The sequence below is a fragment of the Lineus longissimus genome, chromosome 1 (genome assembly GCF_910592395.1).
Source record: "Lineus longissimus chromosome 1, tnLinLong1.2, whole genome shotgun sequence".
Classification (NCBI taxonomy): Eukaryota; Metazoa; Nemertea; class Pilidiophora; order Heteronemertea; family Lineidae; genus Lineus; species Lineus longissimus.
The window spans coordinates 23,586,659-23,602,508 of record NC_088308.1 but is presented as its reverse complement, the minus strand read 5'-3'; the positions used below and the strand labels follow the sequence as shown (position 1 = coordinate 23,602,508).

General features: G+C 41.3%; 2 protein-coding genes across 3 annotated transcripts; one reads left to right on the top strand and one right to left on the bottom strand.

Moving 5' to 3' along the window:
• Window position 1: 1 nt before the first annotated feature.
• LOC135493211 (sodium-dependent glucose transporter 1B-like) lies at window positions 2-3,435 on the top strand. Its single transcript, XM_064780307.1, has 2 exons — window positions 2-1,967; window positions 2,205-3,435. The coding sequence occupies exons 1-2, from the start codon at window positions 1,751-1,753 to the stop codon at window positions 3,311-3,313; spliced, it is 1,326 nt and encodes a 441-aa protein (XP_064636377.1). The 5' UTR covers window positions 2-1,750; the 3' UTR covers window positions 3,314-3,435.
• A 24-nt stretch (window positions 3,436-3,459) lies between these two features.
• LOC135493191 (V-type proton ATPase 116 kDa subunit a1-like) lies at window positions 3,460-14,784 on the bottom strand. Of its 2 annotated transcripts, none has more exons than XM_064780256.1 (22): window positions 14,669-14,784; window positions 13,369-13,516; window positions 12,855-12,933; window positions 12,562-12,659; window positions 12,175-12,303; window positions 11,609-11,700; window positions 11,260-11,386; window positions 10,967-11,049; window positions 10,567-10,660; window positions 10,173-10,385; window positions 9,705-9,855; window positions 9,300-9,439; window positions 8,681-8,820; window positions 8,285-8,372; window positions 7,867-7,985; window positions 7,219-7,370; window positions 6,816-6,904; window positions 6,357-6,467; window positions 5,955-6,080; window positions 5,034-5,151; window positions 4,566-4,737; window positions 3,460-4,289 (listed from the first exon to the last, which is right to left on the bottom strand). In XM_064780256.1, the coding sequence occupies exons 2-22, from the start codon at window positions 13,483-13,485 to the stop codon at window positions 4,190-4,192; spliced, it is 2,538 nt and encodes an 845-aa protein (XP_064636326.1). In that variant the 5' UTR covers window positions 13,486-13,516; window positions 14,669-14,784; the 3' UTR covers window positions 3,460-4,189. The 2 variants fall into 2 exon arrangements, with proteins under 2 accessions (XP_064636326.1, XP_064636336.1); XM_064780266.1 differs by lacking the exon at window positions 14,669-14,784 and adding an exon at window positions 13,691-13,709.
• Window positions 14,785-15,850: the final 1,066 nt, after the last annotated feature.

Sequence of the window (15,850 nt, the reverse complement as noted above, 5' to 3'; positions counted from 1 at the left end):
TGGATGATTTCTTTCGCAAAGAAGAGGTTAAACAACAATATAACACCTTTCATTTGCCGCACTAATAGCCTCTTCTCAAGCTTCTTCCCTTCTACAATCCGCGACCGGAATAATGCTCTCGACCCTTCTATACGTGCGAAACCAACTCTAAACTCTTTCAAATATTCCGTAACCAAACTGCCAGAATTCTCTCTCAAACCAATCCCCTCTTGGCTGAACATCGGCCCTCGCCTACTTAACATCATTCTCACACGTATGCGAAACAATTGTAGCGGACTAACATTTGACCTATACCTAAACCACGTTTCTGAAAATCCCACTTGCCTCATGTGCCCTATGCATGTTCCGGAAACCTCTTCACACTTTCTTCTCGACTGTCCTAAGTACGAAAACCAACGCAACTCCCTAATCGCCAATACCCTTCAAATAACACACTTCCATAATGCAACTCTAAACTCAAACAGCCTTCTCAACGGCCATCCATCTTTCTCCAACCTCGAAAATGCTCTCCTTATCAAATCAACCCTAAAATTCATATCATCCACAAATCGTTTTCCAATCTAACTCAAAGAAAAATATCTATATATTTTGTATATCTCTTCAAATTATCTTTAAAAAACTTATGTCACTATTCGTATCTTTATAAACTTATGTAACTATTTGAATATATTTATATTTTGCAGTAGTTTAAGCCTTCGGCTCCTAACTGTAAAATACATGTACAATATGAACCGAGTGAACTCTTTGTAAAAAAAAATAAAAAAATTCGTATCACCTGTACGACAGAAGGCATTGAATGTATTGGAAGCGTCTTCTTTGAAGTGGATCCTTCATAAACCTTTAAACAAGCAATTAAAATATGCGTTGTTAGATTGCAAATACAAAGCAATGGATTTTTTTGGATGCCTTTACATCTGCTGATTCTTTTGGATGCCTTTACATCTGCTGCCGAGATTGTTATTGCGTTTAAACCTGGATACAGCATAAAAATGTGGAAATTCTGAAATAAAGAGATCCCAGAATATGAGTAGCTGAAGGATAAACGATTTTCAGTAAGGCCTCGTTCGATAGAATTACTTAATAAGAAGAGAAAGAAGATTGGTGACCTGTAGAGGCTGTTGCTTGTGAAATGGAAGACGCCAGAAAGGAGTTTCTCCTGCGAATTTATATAACTGTTGCCATTGGGTTCGGATATTTGACATTGGTATGTATTTCAAACTATCAGTATGGTATCAGAAATAGTAAATATGGTATCAGAAATAGACCAACATGCACGTTTTACATCGCATCGTTTAAGTATTGAAAGTGACTCGGAATATCGGCAAGGAGCATCATGCTCTGGACTCATCAGCAGTAATATCGACGATCACTACAAGTTTGATCTAATTTGTCCTTGACAGTTGGCCCGAAGCAGTTGTTAGGATTAAGTGTCCTGACACTGGGACTAAACTCTTGTGGTAGCATCCTTGTTGATGGTCTTAAACTACATGTACACACAGAATGTATGTATTAAACCGCCTGCGGAACTCCACATTTCCCTGAAGAAAACCTCGAAGCTTTAAAGCAGAGAGTTTCAATTACGAAGTTATCATAACTCGCCGATTACTCTTCTGTTGATTGACTAACATAGCGGCTACCGTGCACAAAGGCAAAGGTTGTACCACAGATTCTTTTTCAGGGAATATGTCAAGGCATTCGAGGCCCGGTGGTGCTGGATCTTGTGATAGTAACAAACAGTAGTATAGGGGCGATGGCTTGGGCCGCATCAGGGTACGGATTGGGGGTATGTGTTGGTTCAATGACCAGAGGGGCCTTGCAGGATTTCAACAAGTATCGTGTGTGTATTGTCCTGGTCTGGTTTGCCGTGACCAGCCTCGGTAGTGGTTTGATTCCCTGGTGTACAAACGTGGTGGTGATGGTCATGGTGGTTGCAGTCCAGGGATGTGGGATTGGAGCAATTGAAACAGGTTAGTGCCCCCAATCCTCTCCCGAAATCGCAACCATGTTACCTTCTTTAATTTCACATGGCAAACATCCAGTGGAGTATACTGTATATAAATATGCACATTGTAGTTGGAGCCTACATAACCTTAAAAAATACACAAGTCGCCCGATAGAAACTGTTTCCTAGATCAACTCTTCCAGAGTATTTTTAACACCCTGTATAGATTCATGCAGTAAACTGAGTAAGTTATTAATTTCAGATGGAATTGCGCTCAGTATGGACATTTGGGGAGAGAAGGGTGCCACCTACGTGTTGTTTATGTATCTCCTATACAACGTTGGCTGTTCAACGGCGCCTCTCTTAGCCAGGTCGTTCTTGGAACACGAAGCAGAGCCATCCTTTCATTTAATTGGCAATCACACATCAATACCGTTTACTGAAGATGCAGAGGAAAATCGGACTTCACAGAGATGCAATTACACGACGACTTCGAATTGTTCCCATGAACTGAACTGGGGCGATCACGGTTATGTCACTTTTAGACTATTTGGCGTGGGTTTTCATAAAATTCACACTCTTTATATGATTATCATGATTCTGGTCTGGACAGCTGGATCATTCGTTACACTGGCAAACCTTCTGGTTCGTCGGTATCCACAATTACAGGCTATCACAAAAGAAGCCGATGTTCAAAACAGTGGGAAAATCGGTGATAAGTGTGTCCGGATAAATATCATTGTGTTGATCGCCATCTTTAGTTTCTTCATTGAAGGAATCGATTCACTGTATGATTTCTTGCTTCTTGCGTTTGCTGTCAGGCATTACGGCGTCACCAAACCCTATGCCTGTATCTTAAATGCTACAACATCAGCATCGTCGATACTATCCAGTGTTGTTGGGATGTACTTGGCGAATCTTTTCAAACCATCAGTGACATTATACACCGATCTCATAGTCTGCACCGTGTCGCTTGCACTAGTTGCAGTTGTGAACAAATCCCTTCCCGTTCTTTGGGTGGGAGGTCTCGGTATGGGGTTCGGCGTGGGCTCATGCTACAGTGCGGTATTCAACTGGTTCGGTCACTATCTTGGAGGTTCTGCCAAGATTACATCAGTCATTATTGTAGCTTCCCAACTTGGAGACATCTTGCTTCCAATTGTAATCGCGCCATTCTTTGATAATGATCCAATGGTGCTCATCTACACATGTCTTCTTTTAAGCTGTTTTTGTTTTGCCATCTGTGTGATTGTTGAAGTTTATGCAAAGCGCCAACTTGGATTGCTGGGCCTGTTACAAACTCCACCAAAATCATATTCTGCGCTTAGAACAGATGAGGAGGCAGAGTCAGAATGGACATTACGAGAATGAGATGGCCAAAAACTCACTTTCTCTATAATGTTAATGAATGATCGATAAACTGTCGGAGATAGTCATAATCTGTTTGAAGAATAGTTTTGTATGACCTAATGGGAGGCGGCACCTATTCTGTAAAAATAAATTGAGGAAGCTTTATTTCTTTTTATTCATCTTGAGTATATTTGATCATCACAGATATTGTTTTTGTCACTTTTTCAAAATGACAACATAAATCATAATTGAACAGTTCCGTGTGCTCGAAAAGAAAGCAAGTTGCCTACTTGCAATGGCAACAGTATATTTTTATCGATGAGAATTTCGCCGTGGATTCATTGTTTTCAAGAGAAGCAAAACGTTATGATGCCAAGAGAATTCTTAAGGCCTTCTTTCATCTTCAAACACCATGTCGTGTTCCTCTTCACGGTTAGGAATAATAAAGAGGCCAAATGCAAGGTCAAGGTCACCTTGTACATGAGTCTGACCCAATAAGTCACACTTTTACCGGCCACTTCAAATCTATTGCGGAAACTTGTAATATGACCTCTTTGTGAAATATTGAAGGAAGGGGCACTTGTTTCTGAACTGAGAATCGGCCAACAACAGCGCTGTGCATATTTAAAAGGATGCCCACGCATAGGAAATAGACATGACAGTTTATTTTATGCCAGAAACCTAGCTACTTGGATTACCTGATTGATCGCACAGCTTCTAATCAAAATCGAATCTTTTGGTGTTTTATTTATAGTCTGAAATAAACGTTTAATCAAAACTTAGGTCGATTCGAATCAGTCCTGCGGTTACAAATATCTCATTCTGGAATATTTCTTAACATATTTCTTAATACTTGGTCTGTTTGCATGTTGTAATGGTATATGGGTCCAACAAGCTTTAATCGGAGCCCGCCTTCAAATCATCGACTATACTCTCAAAGCTGAATGGAAGGAATTTGTAGCCGTTTCCACTGTAGAATTTATTCTGGAATTCAACCCTGAAACAAGGAGAACATAACAAAATAAATTTTGGGTTTCAAAATTGCCAAGGTTTCCCTTTGAACCTACAAATTTCAAAAGTTTTTCAATTGAATTTCCCTTGCTTCCGGAATCATAATGAGGGTAATTTTTGCCCAAGATATTAAGACGAAGTACATGACTGGTGAGCCAATCCAACCATCCACCATTCCAAGACGAATACGCATAACCATTGTCTACATTCTGAAAGTTCTTTTCGAGATCAGAAAAAAAAACGATTACATGGATGTACCTACCAATGCAAACGGAGTGTATGCAAAAAAGCCGATAGTCCCTCCATCAGCAGAAGAATAGCTATGGTCAGCACAGCCCAGGCGATGAAGATGAAGAAAACCACCGGAGCTCCAAGCCAACCATCCAACCCCAGGGGGATGCGCATCACCATTGTCCACAGCACCTCCGAAAGTTCTGGCAATGATGGAAAACTATGTAAAGCATCGTTTTTAAATTGGGTGGAATGGTCTTAAAATCGGGAAAAAAAGTTGCCCTTGAAAATCATGTAAGAACAGTGGCCAGTCCTATAAAACCTCCTAAAATACAAGTGTTTGGTGTTGAACGATTCGGTTCTGCATTACTCAGATACGTGTACACACAGACCCGTGGTTTGCGCCCTCTGATAGTTTCTCTATTTTTCTCATTTTAAAGAAATGCAAGAACCGAAAAGACATTTTCTACTTAGAAGTTTGATGTAAAATAATACTCACGGGCATGAGCCAAGCTGAGCGCCCACAAACGAAGGTAGGAGGCTGTATTTGATACGCAGCCCAGACAGTATTCGATGGTGTGGATACACTGGTGGATGAACACATCACCGAAGTCAAACTGAAGTATGAAATAAGTTAGGTGATGTAGTGACTGTTTTTTATATACTTTTATCATACCTCATTAGTATGTGAGCCAATCACGTCGCGTCATTCGCGTCACGTGGCCGTTGAATATAATACCATATTCCACGGCCAATGTTCAATATTCAACGCTCCCGCGCGATGACGTCACCGTCCACCACCGCTCAAAACAACATGGCCGGCGGACACTTGCGGCGCGGTGGTGAGGATTGAAGCTTCAAAATCACCATTTTATGCGGAATTTTGGAGACGACAAGCATTAAGAATGCGTTGCTTTGGAACATACACGAACAAAGATAAATTTTGGCGCCTTGTCAAGGATGCAACAATGATAGCAGGGCCTAATAATGGTTGAGGTATGATAAAGTGAATATTGGATTCCTGGCCGTTAAATATGGAAAAATATTCAACGGTAATGGTTTTAACCGTTGAATATTTTTCCATGTTCAACGGCCAAGAACCCAATATTCACTTAGTATTGTCAACTGGCCATGCACATATTTAAGCAAAAACGAGCTTCTGTGCAGTCTTGGTGGAACAATACCATACAACAATTGTGAAAGGCAATTATGCAATATGATAAAACAGTACGCTTGCGAGGAGAAAAACTTGAAAAAATCCTGCCCTTAGTATCGGTAACAAATTTAGCACTTAATAGGCACGTTGCTTCAAACAGTGACAGCATTACAACGGCATTAGCGAGACAAAATCTGTAGCTATGCCCACGCAATTGCAGATACAGCTGTTAATGAAAGACAATATTCGATTTGAGGAACCTACATGTTCATCCACGTCATCATCATCATCGTGGGCAGAGGCTCGGCCAGCCTCACCAATAGGGGCAGCACCATCGATTAAAGCCTCGTCATCACCATGGTCGACAATCGGGTAGAATGTGGCTTTCCGCTGAAATGGTGATTTTAATAGCTTAGATTATGATTTTACGCATCGTGCTCTAGTTTTTTCACATCTGATGAATTTGTATAATAGCTGCCGATGATAGCGTTATCTGGCAGTCACTCCCAGTTACCTAGAGTCTAACCAAAAAAAGGAGTTAAGAGAGCTTTACTACTATATAGACATCTATAGACTTCACGAAAGGAACGCTGCCTGCACACATTTCAAACCATGAAATACATGTATTTTGGAACACTTTACTAGTACCAGTAGTCCATCACTTACCGCCACTTTCTGGTAGTGCCATCTCCGAAGAAAGAAGGGCTTGACCAAGAGAATCCATGGAATACAAATAACCGCAACAACAACGAGCACCGTCTGGACCATTTGTTGAGTCTGCAAGGAAAATATGTTACTATCAATTCAAATTTGGATTGATGAGTCCTTCACCGTCTTTTACTTGTCCGGTCGGTTCTTCAGTGGTAATGTCTGTACACGTAAACAGATCTATGCACAGACTGACTGTAGGAATTGTTTATAATGACTCACCGTTAGAAATTTCTACAGCAGCAGTCATGGGTACCCTTAACTCGAATTTAGATGCTTTAAAGTATGGAATACAAAACTGAATCTCAATGGCATTTTCAAGGCGTTTTCTGGCTTTTCAAGCTGGACATACACTACATCAGGGAAAACACAGTATAGGTTTCGCTTCACAGCTGGTCCTGGAAGGTCGTAACTTACATTTCCTCTGTAGGCAGGCAAGTCATTAACACAGGGACAGTTCGGATTCGTTGGATTTGGAGCTTTGAACATGAACATACCAATGAAGTCTGTAAAGGAAGGCAGTTTTCATTATAAAATGTTCTTGGCGAGGTGAATATCATATGACATCGAAAATCACATGGTTTTGTATAATTTTGAAAAGAGTCTGGTAATGGCTTGTCTAACAACCGTAATAGGCACGATCCTGATACAGTCTGATAAGAACTAAAGTGTAGCTCCGTCCAAATCAGTGATTGGTTGCAAACAATCTTCTCGCTCCTGTTGAAGTGCTTCAGGGTCAATAACGATTTCCTTCCGGAATGGATGATTTCTTTCGCAAGGAAAAGAGGTTGACAAAGCAAAGTAACTATTTACAACTCACCGATGAGAAGACTTGGAGCGCAGCATGACAGATCCGGTGTATAGGCAATCCACTTGAAGACGACCATGCCGCAGAGGTAACCAAAGATGCACATGAGGAAAAGCACCTGGGGGATGAACTCGCAGAAGATGTTCAGTCGCCTCTTGAAGTACCTACAAAATATGAAAATATCTAAAGATATACATGTACAGTGGAACCCCGGTGGGCTACCACCCCGGTAACGCAACCACCCCGCTATGACGACCAAGAATCGCCGGTCCCGAGTGGTTTCCTCTAATTACCATTGCAAGGCCCCTGGTAACATGACCACCCTGATACCCCGACCACGATCACTGAATTGGGCGGTCCCAATGACCAAATTCACCCCTCTAAACCGACCAAAGGGCCTAAGTGCTGTGAAAAGACGAATGATGCAATGATTTTGGTTAAGAAATTAATTGCGACAAATTTATCATGCTACAGATGAAAACAAATTTCAAGTTCAAATTTTTTTTAAACTTTTTTTTTCTGCTCAAAATGAAGAAACATTATCAGTATTGAAAATACCATCAGGTCAATCTTGCCTAAATTAGTGAACACATCAGCAATTAATTTAAGAAGTGGTGTTCAGCAACGCACAAAGAATTATTGCAGTGAACAAGAGCTTACACGTGGTTAAAAAGACTCAGAATAACTCCAAGCAACATCTGACTGACACCTAACAGCACAGATACTTTCTCTTTGAAGGAGTTCAGCCATGTGATCTTGTTCTTTGAAATCTGCCACAGCTGAAAGAAAAACGACACAACATGTAGTTCGAAGCCAACGTTTATTATATCAAGATACTATTGGTAAAAACCACCTGTCATCCAAGTACGAGAGAATGGCAATGGGTCCAGATAGATGCCAATCAGCAAGGATAGCATCACCATGCAAAAACTACATGGTACATTGTACTATGTTCGAACCACATCAGCAAATTAACTACGTTGACTATATTCATAGCTTTGTAGCAAATCAACGATCATTTAGTCGCAGGGGAACCTAAACAATGTTGTTGCTTCCAAGAAGGATTACGTAATCTTACCGGATCAACTCCGAAGTAGTAAGGCATCCCCCTGTAGTCCTCAGAATTAGGGTTGAATTGCAGCAAAGATTCTCTCTCATACTCTGCCCTGTGATATGAAACAATAAGATTATTAATAAACTATATTATCACGTCTGCTGTTGTAGTCCAAATGATCGTAAAGCCGATGTCTCAGTCAATTACATTTATACTATAAGTTGGGCCAACAAAGCATTTTCCGACAGAACTAGCTGACCCTCTCTCCTAGTGTTTACATGAAGCTTTTCATGTGCGTTACAATCGTGAAATGTATGAAAAGGTATCTGGTGTACACATAGTTCAATGAAGGCGAATCAGTTGATTGATGTATTATTTTGATCATGGAGGTTCCTGAAATAGAATGACTCGAATGCTCACGCAGTAAAGTTCGGCGTCCACGCCGTCCCAAAGATATTCAGCGGTTTGGCAAAGCAATCGTTGTAGATGAGGCCAGTATACATTGAAAACATCCCCATCAATAGGATGATGTATCGGCCGCCGAAGAAAATGTTCCATATCTGAAATCAAAAAATGATTTTCTGTTATTCCACCAAGTCAAAAAGCATCTCTCGTCAAACAGTTGGTAGGATGGTAGAACCGTACTCTTCATATCGATACAACTGAATGCAACAGTTATCACTACTTAACGTTTACAAAGCAAACAACAGTTCATTTATTAAAACTCGACAGTCCAGATTAACCTAAGCGAACATCACTCTGCATGTTATCGTTAGTTTTGTAAACGTGTACAGATAAGTTGTCTTTTGTCGAAATGCTGCTCGTGATCAGTAGCAAATTGTTCCGACGTACGTTGACAAAGCAGATACGAAAACGTGCAAGCGCGACAGCTCCCTTATCATGACCGGCGAAAGAAAAGTGTAACTGCAAGGTTCGACCTCACTTTCTTTGGTCAATGAACAGTTTAACCAAAATACGTAAGTCATGGAAAAATGCAGCGACAAAATATGGCTCCTGTCAGTCAGAGATCAAGATTTACCTCATTGTCCGATTTCTCTGCGAGTAAGTTCTTTTCCCTGATCACCATCCACAAGGCGAAGAGGAACATGATCACCCCATGGCCAAAGTCCCCGAACATCACAGCGAACAGGAACGGGAAAGAGATGATGGCAAACGGTGCTAAAAGTAATGGAGTATAGATTAAGACGACCTGGACTGTCTTTTCCGGACACCGTTTTTAAAGAAATTCAGGAGGCTGGAAAGCCTCGAGGTTGTCATCAAAACGGACTACAGACCAAATTGACAGTATGAGCGCCCCTGAATCGGATATTATTATGGTGGAGCTCGAAGTTACTCTGACATTATCCCCGCCATCAAAAACTTAACCAGCTCCTCCGATCTGAACAGCATCTCCGACAGAAAATCATTAAAAGTAGATTTTTACCTGCATTGACCTCCCTGTAGTCGGCCACACCATAGGCATCAATGATGCCCTGGAAGGCAGAAGTGAACTTGTTGGTTCGGTGGTAGGTTGGTGGAGCCTCCTTGGTATGCATGCGGTGCAGAATGGAAGGGATACTGCTGCCACACATTTCCTAAAAAAAAAGTATAACGTCACGAAGAAACAAAGGCACGTCAATAGCATACTGCCTACAACTATGGATTTCGGACATTTCGTGTAGACACATGCACATACGGACGACCAAGCATGACGGCAAACAGAATGCCACTGATGGCCTCCAAGACTTGTTCTCCTTTATCTTTTTGTGTCGCCGACGCAAGTCCAAGGGATCGGAAAGGGCTATCTATACAGAGGCAACACGATAACAACACACGTCATCATCAACAATACATAGGTGGGACGCTAATGAACAAGACCACGATCTTTTGAAATTAAACGTGAGATATTTACTGTTGCCTGCCGCAGAGCCAATTGAACCCTGTCGAGATCCCTGCTGGCACACCAGCATTCTGCGATGAGACACTTCTGCGTGACATCAAGGTTAAGCATGTTGAGGGTGTGGTAGATGGCCTTAATCTTCCTGACCATGATCAGCCAGACCTTGAGGTGCTTGGCTGCCTGAACCAGCACGCGGTGACGATGATCCTCAGACTGGTTCAGAACCTGAAATGAGAGAATTGACATGATGATTTAAGTGGGAGTTGATCCGTATCATTGGTATCACTTGATAATCTTTGGCTACCCGATGTAAGGGTTCTCATGATTTGCTCGAAATAATTTCTCCTTCGTCATCGTCATTTTGCATGACGGTTCTAGAAATACCAGGTGGCTAATAATGCCTTACCATAGTTAAATCCTGGATCCTTGTATCGACACCAATGAGCATCTCCCTGCGCTCAGCAGCCCTATCAGGGCAGGGGTACAGTGTTGCGTGGTATCTAGGAAACAACAGGAGAAGAAGATGCAGTTATTGGCAACACAACCAGCACAGCCAGACCAAGATCAGAAAATTGCAAATAAATCCTCAAAGAATGAGATACTGAAACACAAATATAGGCATGTGACGACGAAAGTTCTTAAGGCCTGCATCAAGCAAGGCGAAATAGTTTGATAGAACTTCTCAGTATCGGAAGTCATGTTCTTTGCACCTTAAAAGTGATTGACTGAAGAATTAAGGTGGCAAATTGCGAAACGGGCTATGGCATGTAATTTTTTTACAGATAGAGTTGTAAACCAAAACCTACCCCTCGCAAATCTTCTTTACGCGTTCCTTCAGCTGGTCACCTTGGAAGAAGATAATGAAGACCGATTTGTTCACTGGTTCGCCCTGAAAGGAAACATATCAGTAAATTTATCTGTAGCATTCTGTCAAGACGTCGGTCTTAACGCAAGTCCCGTTCGTTCTCCTTAACGCACTATGAGTAAATGCAGAATACATATGGAGCGTCAAGTATGGTCACACAGTGACAACAGTTCCATCTTTAGCTATCTTCAAATTATACTAAGAAGTAAGAGGCATATTCCGCCTTTGGCTTACAGTATGGGGGTCTTGCAGAGGAAACAGGATCTCTGTCTGTTTAAGGAATACATTTCCTCTGCAGGCTCGCCACAGCATTCTCTCAAATGAAGGGATACGCTCTCGTACGATCACACCCGCAACAAATCTGAAGTATCAAGAAATTGACGTCTTAGAAGAGAAAGAATGAAAGCATACTAGTGTATGTAACACTTTACAGGCTAGGAGGTGATTCTTACGTATTCTTTCTGTAACAATGATTGTAAAATGGAATATATGTAATAATGTAATAACGCAAATCTTTAAAAATGAGAAAAGTGACCAAAAAAATTTTTAAGATTAACCTGCTCCAGAAAATACATTATCTTACCCGAGTCTGAGCGATTGTGCCCTGGTCACACGCTCTTCTTCACCCATGAGTCCAAAGGTCACTTCCTCCGCAACAATGGAATCATGAAGAGCCTAGCGATGTAAATAAGCGTGTTTCAAAAAATTCATCTAGTACCACTAAGCATACACCTCCTACCTAAATTTACCACCAGCACTTTGGGATTGATACTATCTACAAGGATTGACTTAAAAGATCAGACATTGGATAAGGAGAAAGAAACCTCCCTGCCCCCATTGTAGCATCTATAAATAAGCACTGCAACAGGCTTGTAGGCCACTATACGTCCTCCTTTTGCACTAGTCAATGCTACAAGTAAATGCAATTTGATTTTTTACCTAATATAGTTGTGGTACAGAATCCTACAGGACTCTTTCGTGGATATTTCATGAAATTCGAACCACAATATACTGTATTGGTAATTGCGGAATGGTCCTCCTCAAAGGAACCACTCTTAGATGAGCATGAAGTGCTATCCACTAGATTACTAATACATTATCATCTGGTGAACTGACGAGGAATCAATTTCTTGTATTACTAACACGTACCTCGTCAAAGAAGACTTGAGTTCTTGACAGGATGTGCTTCAACTCTGTCAACTCAAGGAAGTTCTTCTTCAAAGCTTCGGTGTTCTTGTTCACTTCGGCCATATCACTCTCAAGCTTCTCGAAGGTGGCCTGAAACGCAAAAATATTAATTGAGTAAAAAAAGGAAATCGTGTTAATTAGCTTAGAAATACATGTAATTAAAAGTGCTTATAACTAAAACTCACTGCACATACAAGTCTCCCCCGGCCGATGGCAATAAAGGGTCATCTTGTGGTAATGGCATCTACTGATGTTAAACTATATACACTAACTATATCAGTTCCCCAAACGAACCAGAAAACAGGCACGGATTACCGAAAATCAAGATGCAGCAAAAGGGGGCTTTACCTCTAGGTCCACCATCTCTCTCGGCTGAGGCGCGATTGGTTTCTCGCCAGTGTCCAGCATCGGAATGTTGAGCTTGATAACCTCCTTCTCGATGAATCCTGGGGAAAGATAATTCATTCTATCATGTTCTTTTTTTGTTATTCTCGCGCGCGTGTATATGATTAAAAAAACGTCCTTATGTGATCAGCTAGAAAACAGATACTTTGTTCATGGAGCACAGAAAACACTCGACACAAATCATGACAATCAAATCATCAGGTTATCAAGTTAATGATCTCTCACGTGTGACTTACTCAGCTTCCGTTCCATTTCATCACAGCGTCTTACTTCGTTCACAAACTTCCTTTGAAAGGCATTAACATCTTTGTTGAGCTGAAAATAAGAAAGAATATATGACTCGTCCTCTGAAATATTGTACGGCACAACGAATAATTATAGTCATCCCAATTATGATCGTACAGGCATTGTAATTCATATACATGTATTGCAACGTTATCCATGGAGGCTTGGTGTACGACATACAACCATCAGGACCCGCTTGTTCTAAAGCACAAAAGTCAAGTTATCCCTATAACGGTTACGTTAGGTATCCTTAAGGACGTTATCTCTTTCAGTTAAACACATTAACTTAAGACTTAACGATTCCGTTATACCTTCTGGCTGCGATGTTAATAGTTAAACTACCAGTATGCCATTGAGGAAAGATAAGCAAGGACGCCCTATTTATCATGTTACTGGTCGCTACGACGAATTTCCACCATTGCAGCAATAACTAAAAATATATATAGCCTACATATTATAACTTACGTCTCTGAATTGGACAAGTCCAAGTTCTCCAAGCTCAGACACACATGTATACGCTGCCTCAGACTGGAGGTAGAGCTGACACAGAGTCATCTCCTCGCTACGAAATAGAGACCCCATGGTAAGGTTCTAGGTATCGTCGTCTGAAAATCTAGAAAGAGAAACTGATTATTTTTGATACATACACCAATGAGTCCTACGGGCTGTATTATGAGATTTTTGTATCATACATGTGGCATATACAAGTTAGAGAAGTAGCATTTGTCAAGGCCAGATAGAGAGCACGAAATACTAGTAAACCAGTGTGAGCGAATCATTCGATTACCTGGGCTTCATGAGTTTAGGGTCCCTAATGATGATATGATAGCAGGTTTGTTTAAACTTAAAATCGACTGTGCTCCTAACTACACTTTATTACATACAATATTCCTATAGTATCTTACAGCAGCAGTAGGAATTATACATTAAGGCTGATGTCCTCATCGTGCCCATAGAATCTAAGAGGATAGTACAATAGATGGCCTATATTCAACCACGGGGACACTTCCCGAGTTCATACCATGTAAGGTAGAATGGGGTATGTGTAGCCCCTGCACTGTTTGATGCATGGGGATATCAATCAATATCATATGCAGGGGCTACAATTAAACTGGGGCTATACAAATACCCCATTATACCCTACCAGTCGTACATGCGGGTTTGTTGAAAGAGGAGGCCAGCCTTCAACGGTTGTGCTCCAGTGATCATTGACACCATGCAGTCTTCTCCTAGAGCCTAATTCCAATTATCTCCACTTTTGAAAAATAAGGGACCGCAGGCATTACTTTCCCTCAATCAGCAGCATGAGCAGTGCAAAGTCACATTTTAACTTTCCCGGGTTGCCTGCCAAACAGTAGGCCTACACACCGGACGCAGTGGACCGTCCTCGTCCTGTCGTCCGGTACTGAGGAAAGATGATCAGGACTGACGAAATGAACTGCGTGCATAGGAGTCTAGCCAAGCGACAGGGTATTTTTAATCATGTCGAGATATCATAGAAAACAACTAAAATAAGCAAAGATCTGTCCTCAGCAGGCCTATACATAAGCTCTCTGTATGAATGCATTGTAGTGAAGTTGTACTTGCGTAGGCCTGCACTGACTTGGTTGAGTTGTATGCTTTTGATCAATACAATAATGGAATACGAGTGTTAGGCCTAGGATATCGCGCTAGAACATTCGGGACGACATGTGGGGTAGAACTATCGAACCTATAATACCTTTTTACGAGACGATTTGGAAAATCTACCTGTGTATATACTTACAGTAGAATCTTCTTGGTCGTAGACTGTGTTTTCAGAGATATGATATGCTTCCTGGTTTTTCACGTGACGCTTAGTCAGTTATCATTGATCGGTCATTATCGGCCCCGCATTATTGAATAAGGCCATAACATATTATCTGGGTCATTTTTATGCAGCGTTTGTACAGGCCTTCATACCATGATAAAGGCCTAGCTTACTTGATGGACTATAGTCCGAGGTAAATAAAATCTGGCGTCGGCTGTACGTTGAAAGGTACAAAAAATGCTATTTCTCAATGATTACTGCAAAAATAAAAAAATCAACCCCTCAAGGATATACATGTACTCGGTAGCTTTACTTTGCTGGACTCCGAGGGGAAGTTTTGACATGTCTGGGTGATGCGCTGGTTTTTCATCTCTAGGCCTCTTTCATCCCCAATAGATGATTCTCCAAGAGATGCAGGAAGGCCTTCTGGTACAATGAATATTCAGCCGTCAAGTAGGACGTGATGTTTGTCTTTTCGAACAGCAATAATTGACCCGCCTTTCGATAGATGGAAGTCGTTGTTCTTCGGCCTTGATTCATTTGTCGGTTTTATACGCCATGTAATCCAGCTTCAGATCACTGGATCTGTTGGTAAGACATGTATCCCTTGCGTTTCTTGGTACTAGAGTCGTTGAAGAACATGATAAGCCTTGTAATAAATAATGACTCTCATCGTCACGAAACGCGATATTTGGCAAGTTCTCAAAAACTGATGTATCAGTTTTCAAAAAGAGAATGTCACTTGCAATAGATTAAATGTACATGTAGTATATGAATTTCGACATCGGATGGTCGGTTTTGTTTGCCACTGAAAATAGACTTTCCCCGTTCGTTAAAGATAGCCGATATTAATGTGGTGACGTAACACTTTCTAATTTTGTAGCACACGGAGGCCACCGAAACAACACAGTCACTGCAATGACACCATAAGAGAACGATGCTTCCTACTTAGAGATTCTCTTCTACACCTTAGCAGGATTCGTCTTGTTCGCTCTGCTCACAACATTCATTCCTCTATCTATCTTCTACAAGAAGGCAAAGGACTCCATGCCGGACAAAAGTGATGATGGTGACATACTCGAGAGGGTCTATAATGCGGGCGTCGCCGCGAGATGAGCTGGACAGAGACAGTGTCGAGTCTTCGTCATCCAGAACTCG

What these genes read in the sequence shown, in the direction of transcription:
- LOC135493191 (XM_064780256.1), bottom strand. Translation starts at nt 13,485, where the DNA reads ATGGGGTCTCTATTTCGTAGCGAGGAGATGACTCTGTGTCAGCTCTAC. An exon ending in TGGACGCCGAACTTTACTGC is followed by an intron (nt 8,373 to 8,680) that starts GTGAGCATTCGA and finishes TTCATATCACAG; the next exon opens with GGCAGAGTATGAGAGAGAAT. An exon ending in GCTCAGCTTGGCTCATGCCC is followed by an intron (nt 4,738 to 5,033) that starts GTGAGTATTATT and finishes CATCATTGCCAG; the next exon opens with AACTTTCGGAGGTGCTGTGG.
- LOC135493211 (XM_064780307.1), top strand. Translation starts at nt 1,751, where the DNA reads ATGGCTTGGGCCGCATCAGGGTACGGATTGGGGGTATGTGTTGGTTCA. An exon ending in GATTGGAGCAATTGAAACAG is followed by an intron (nt 1,968 to 2,204) that starts GTTAGTGCCCCC and finishes TATTAATTTCAG; the next exon opens with ATGGAATTGCGCTCAGTATG.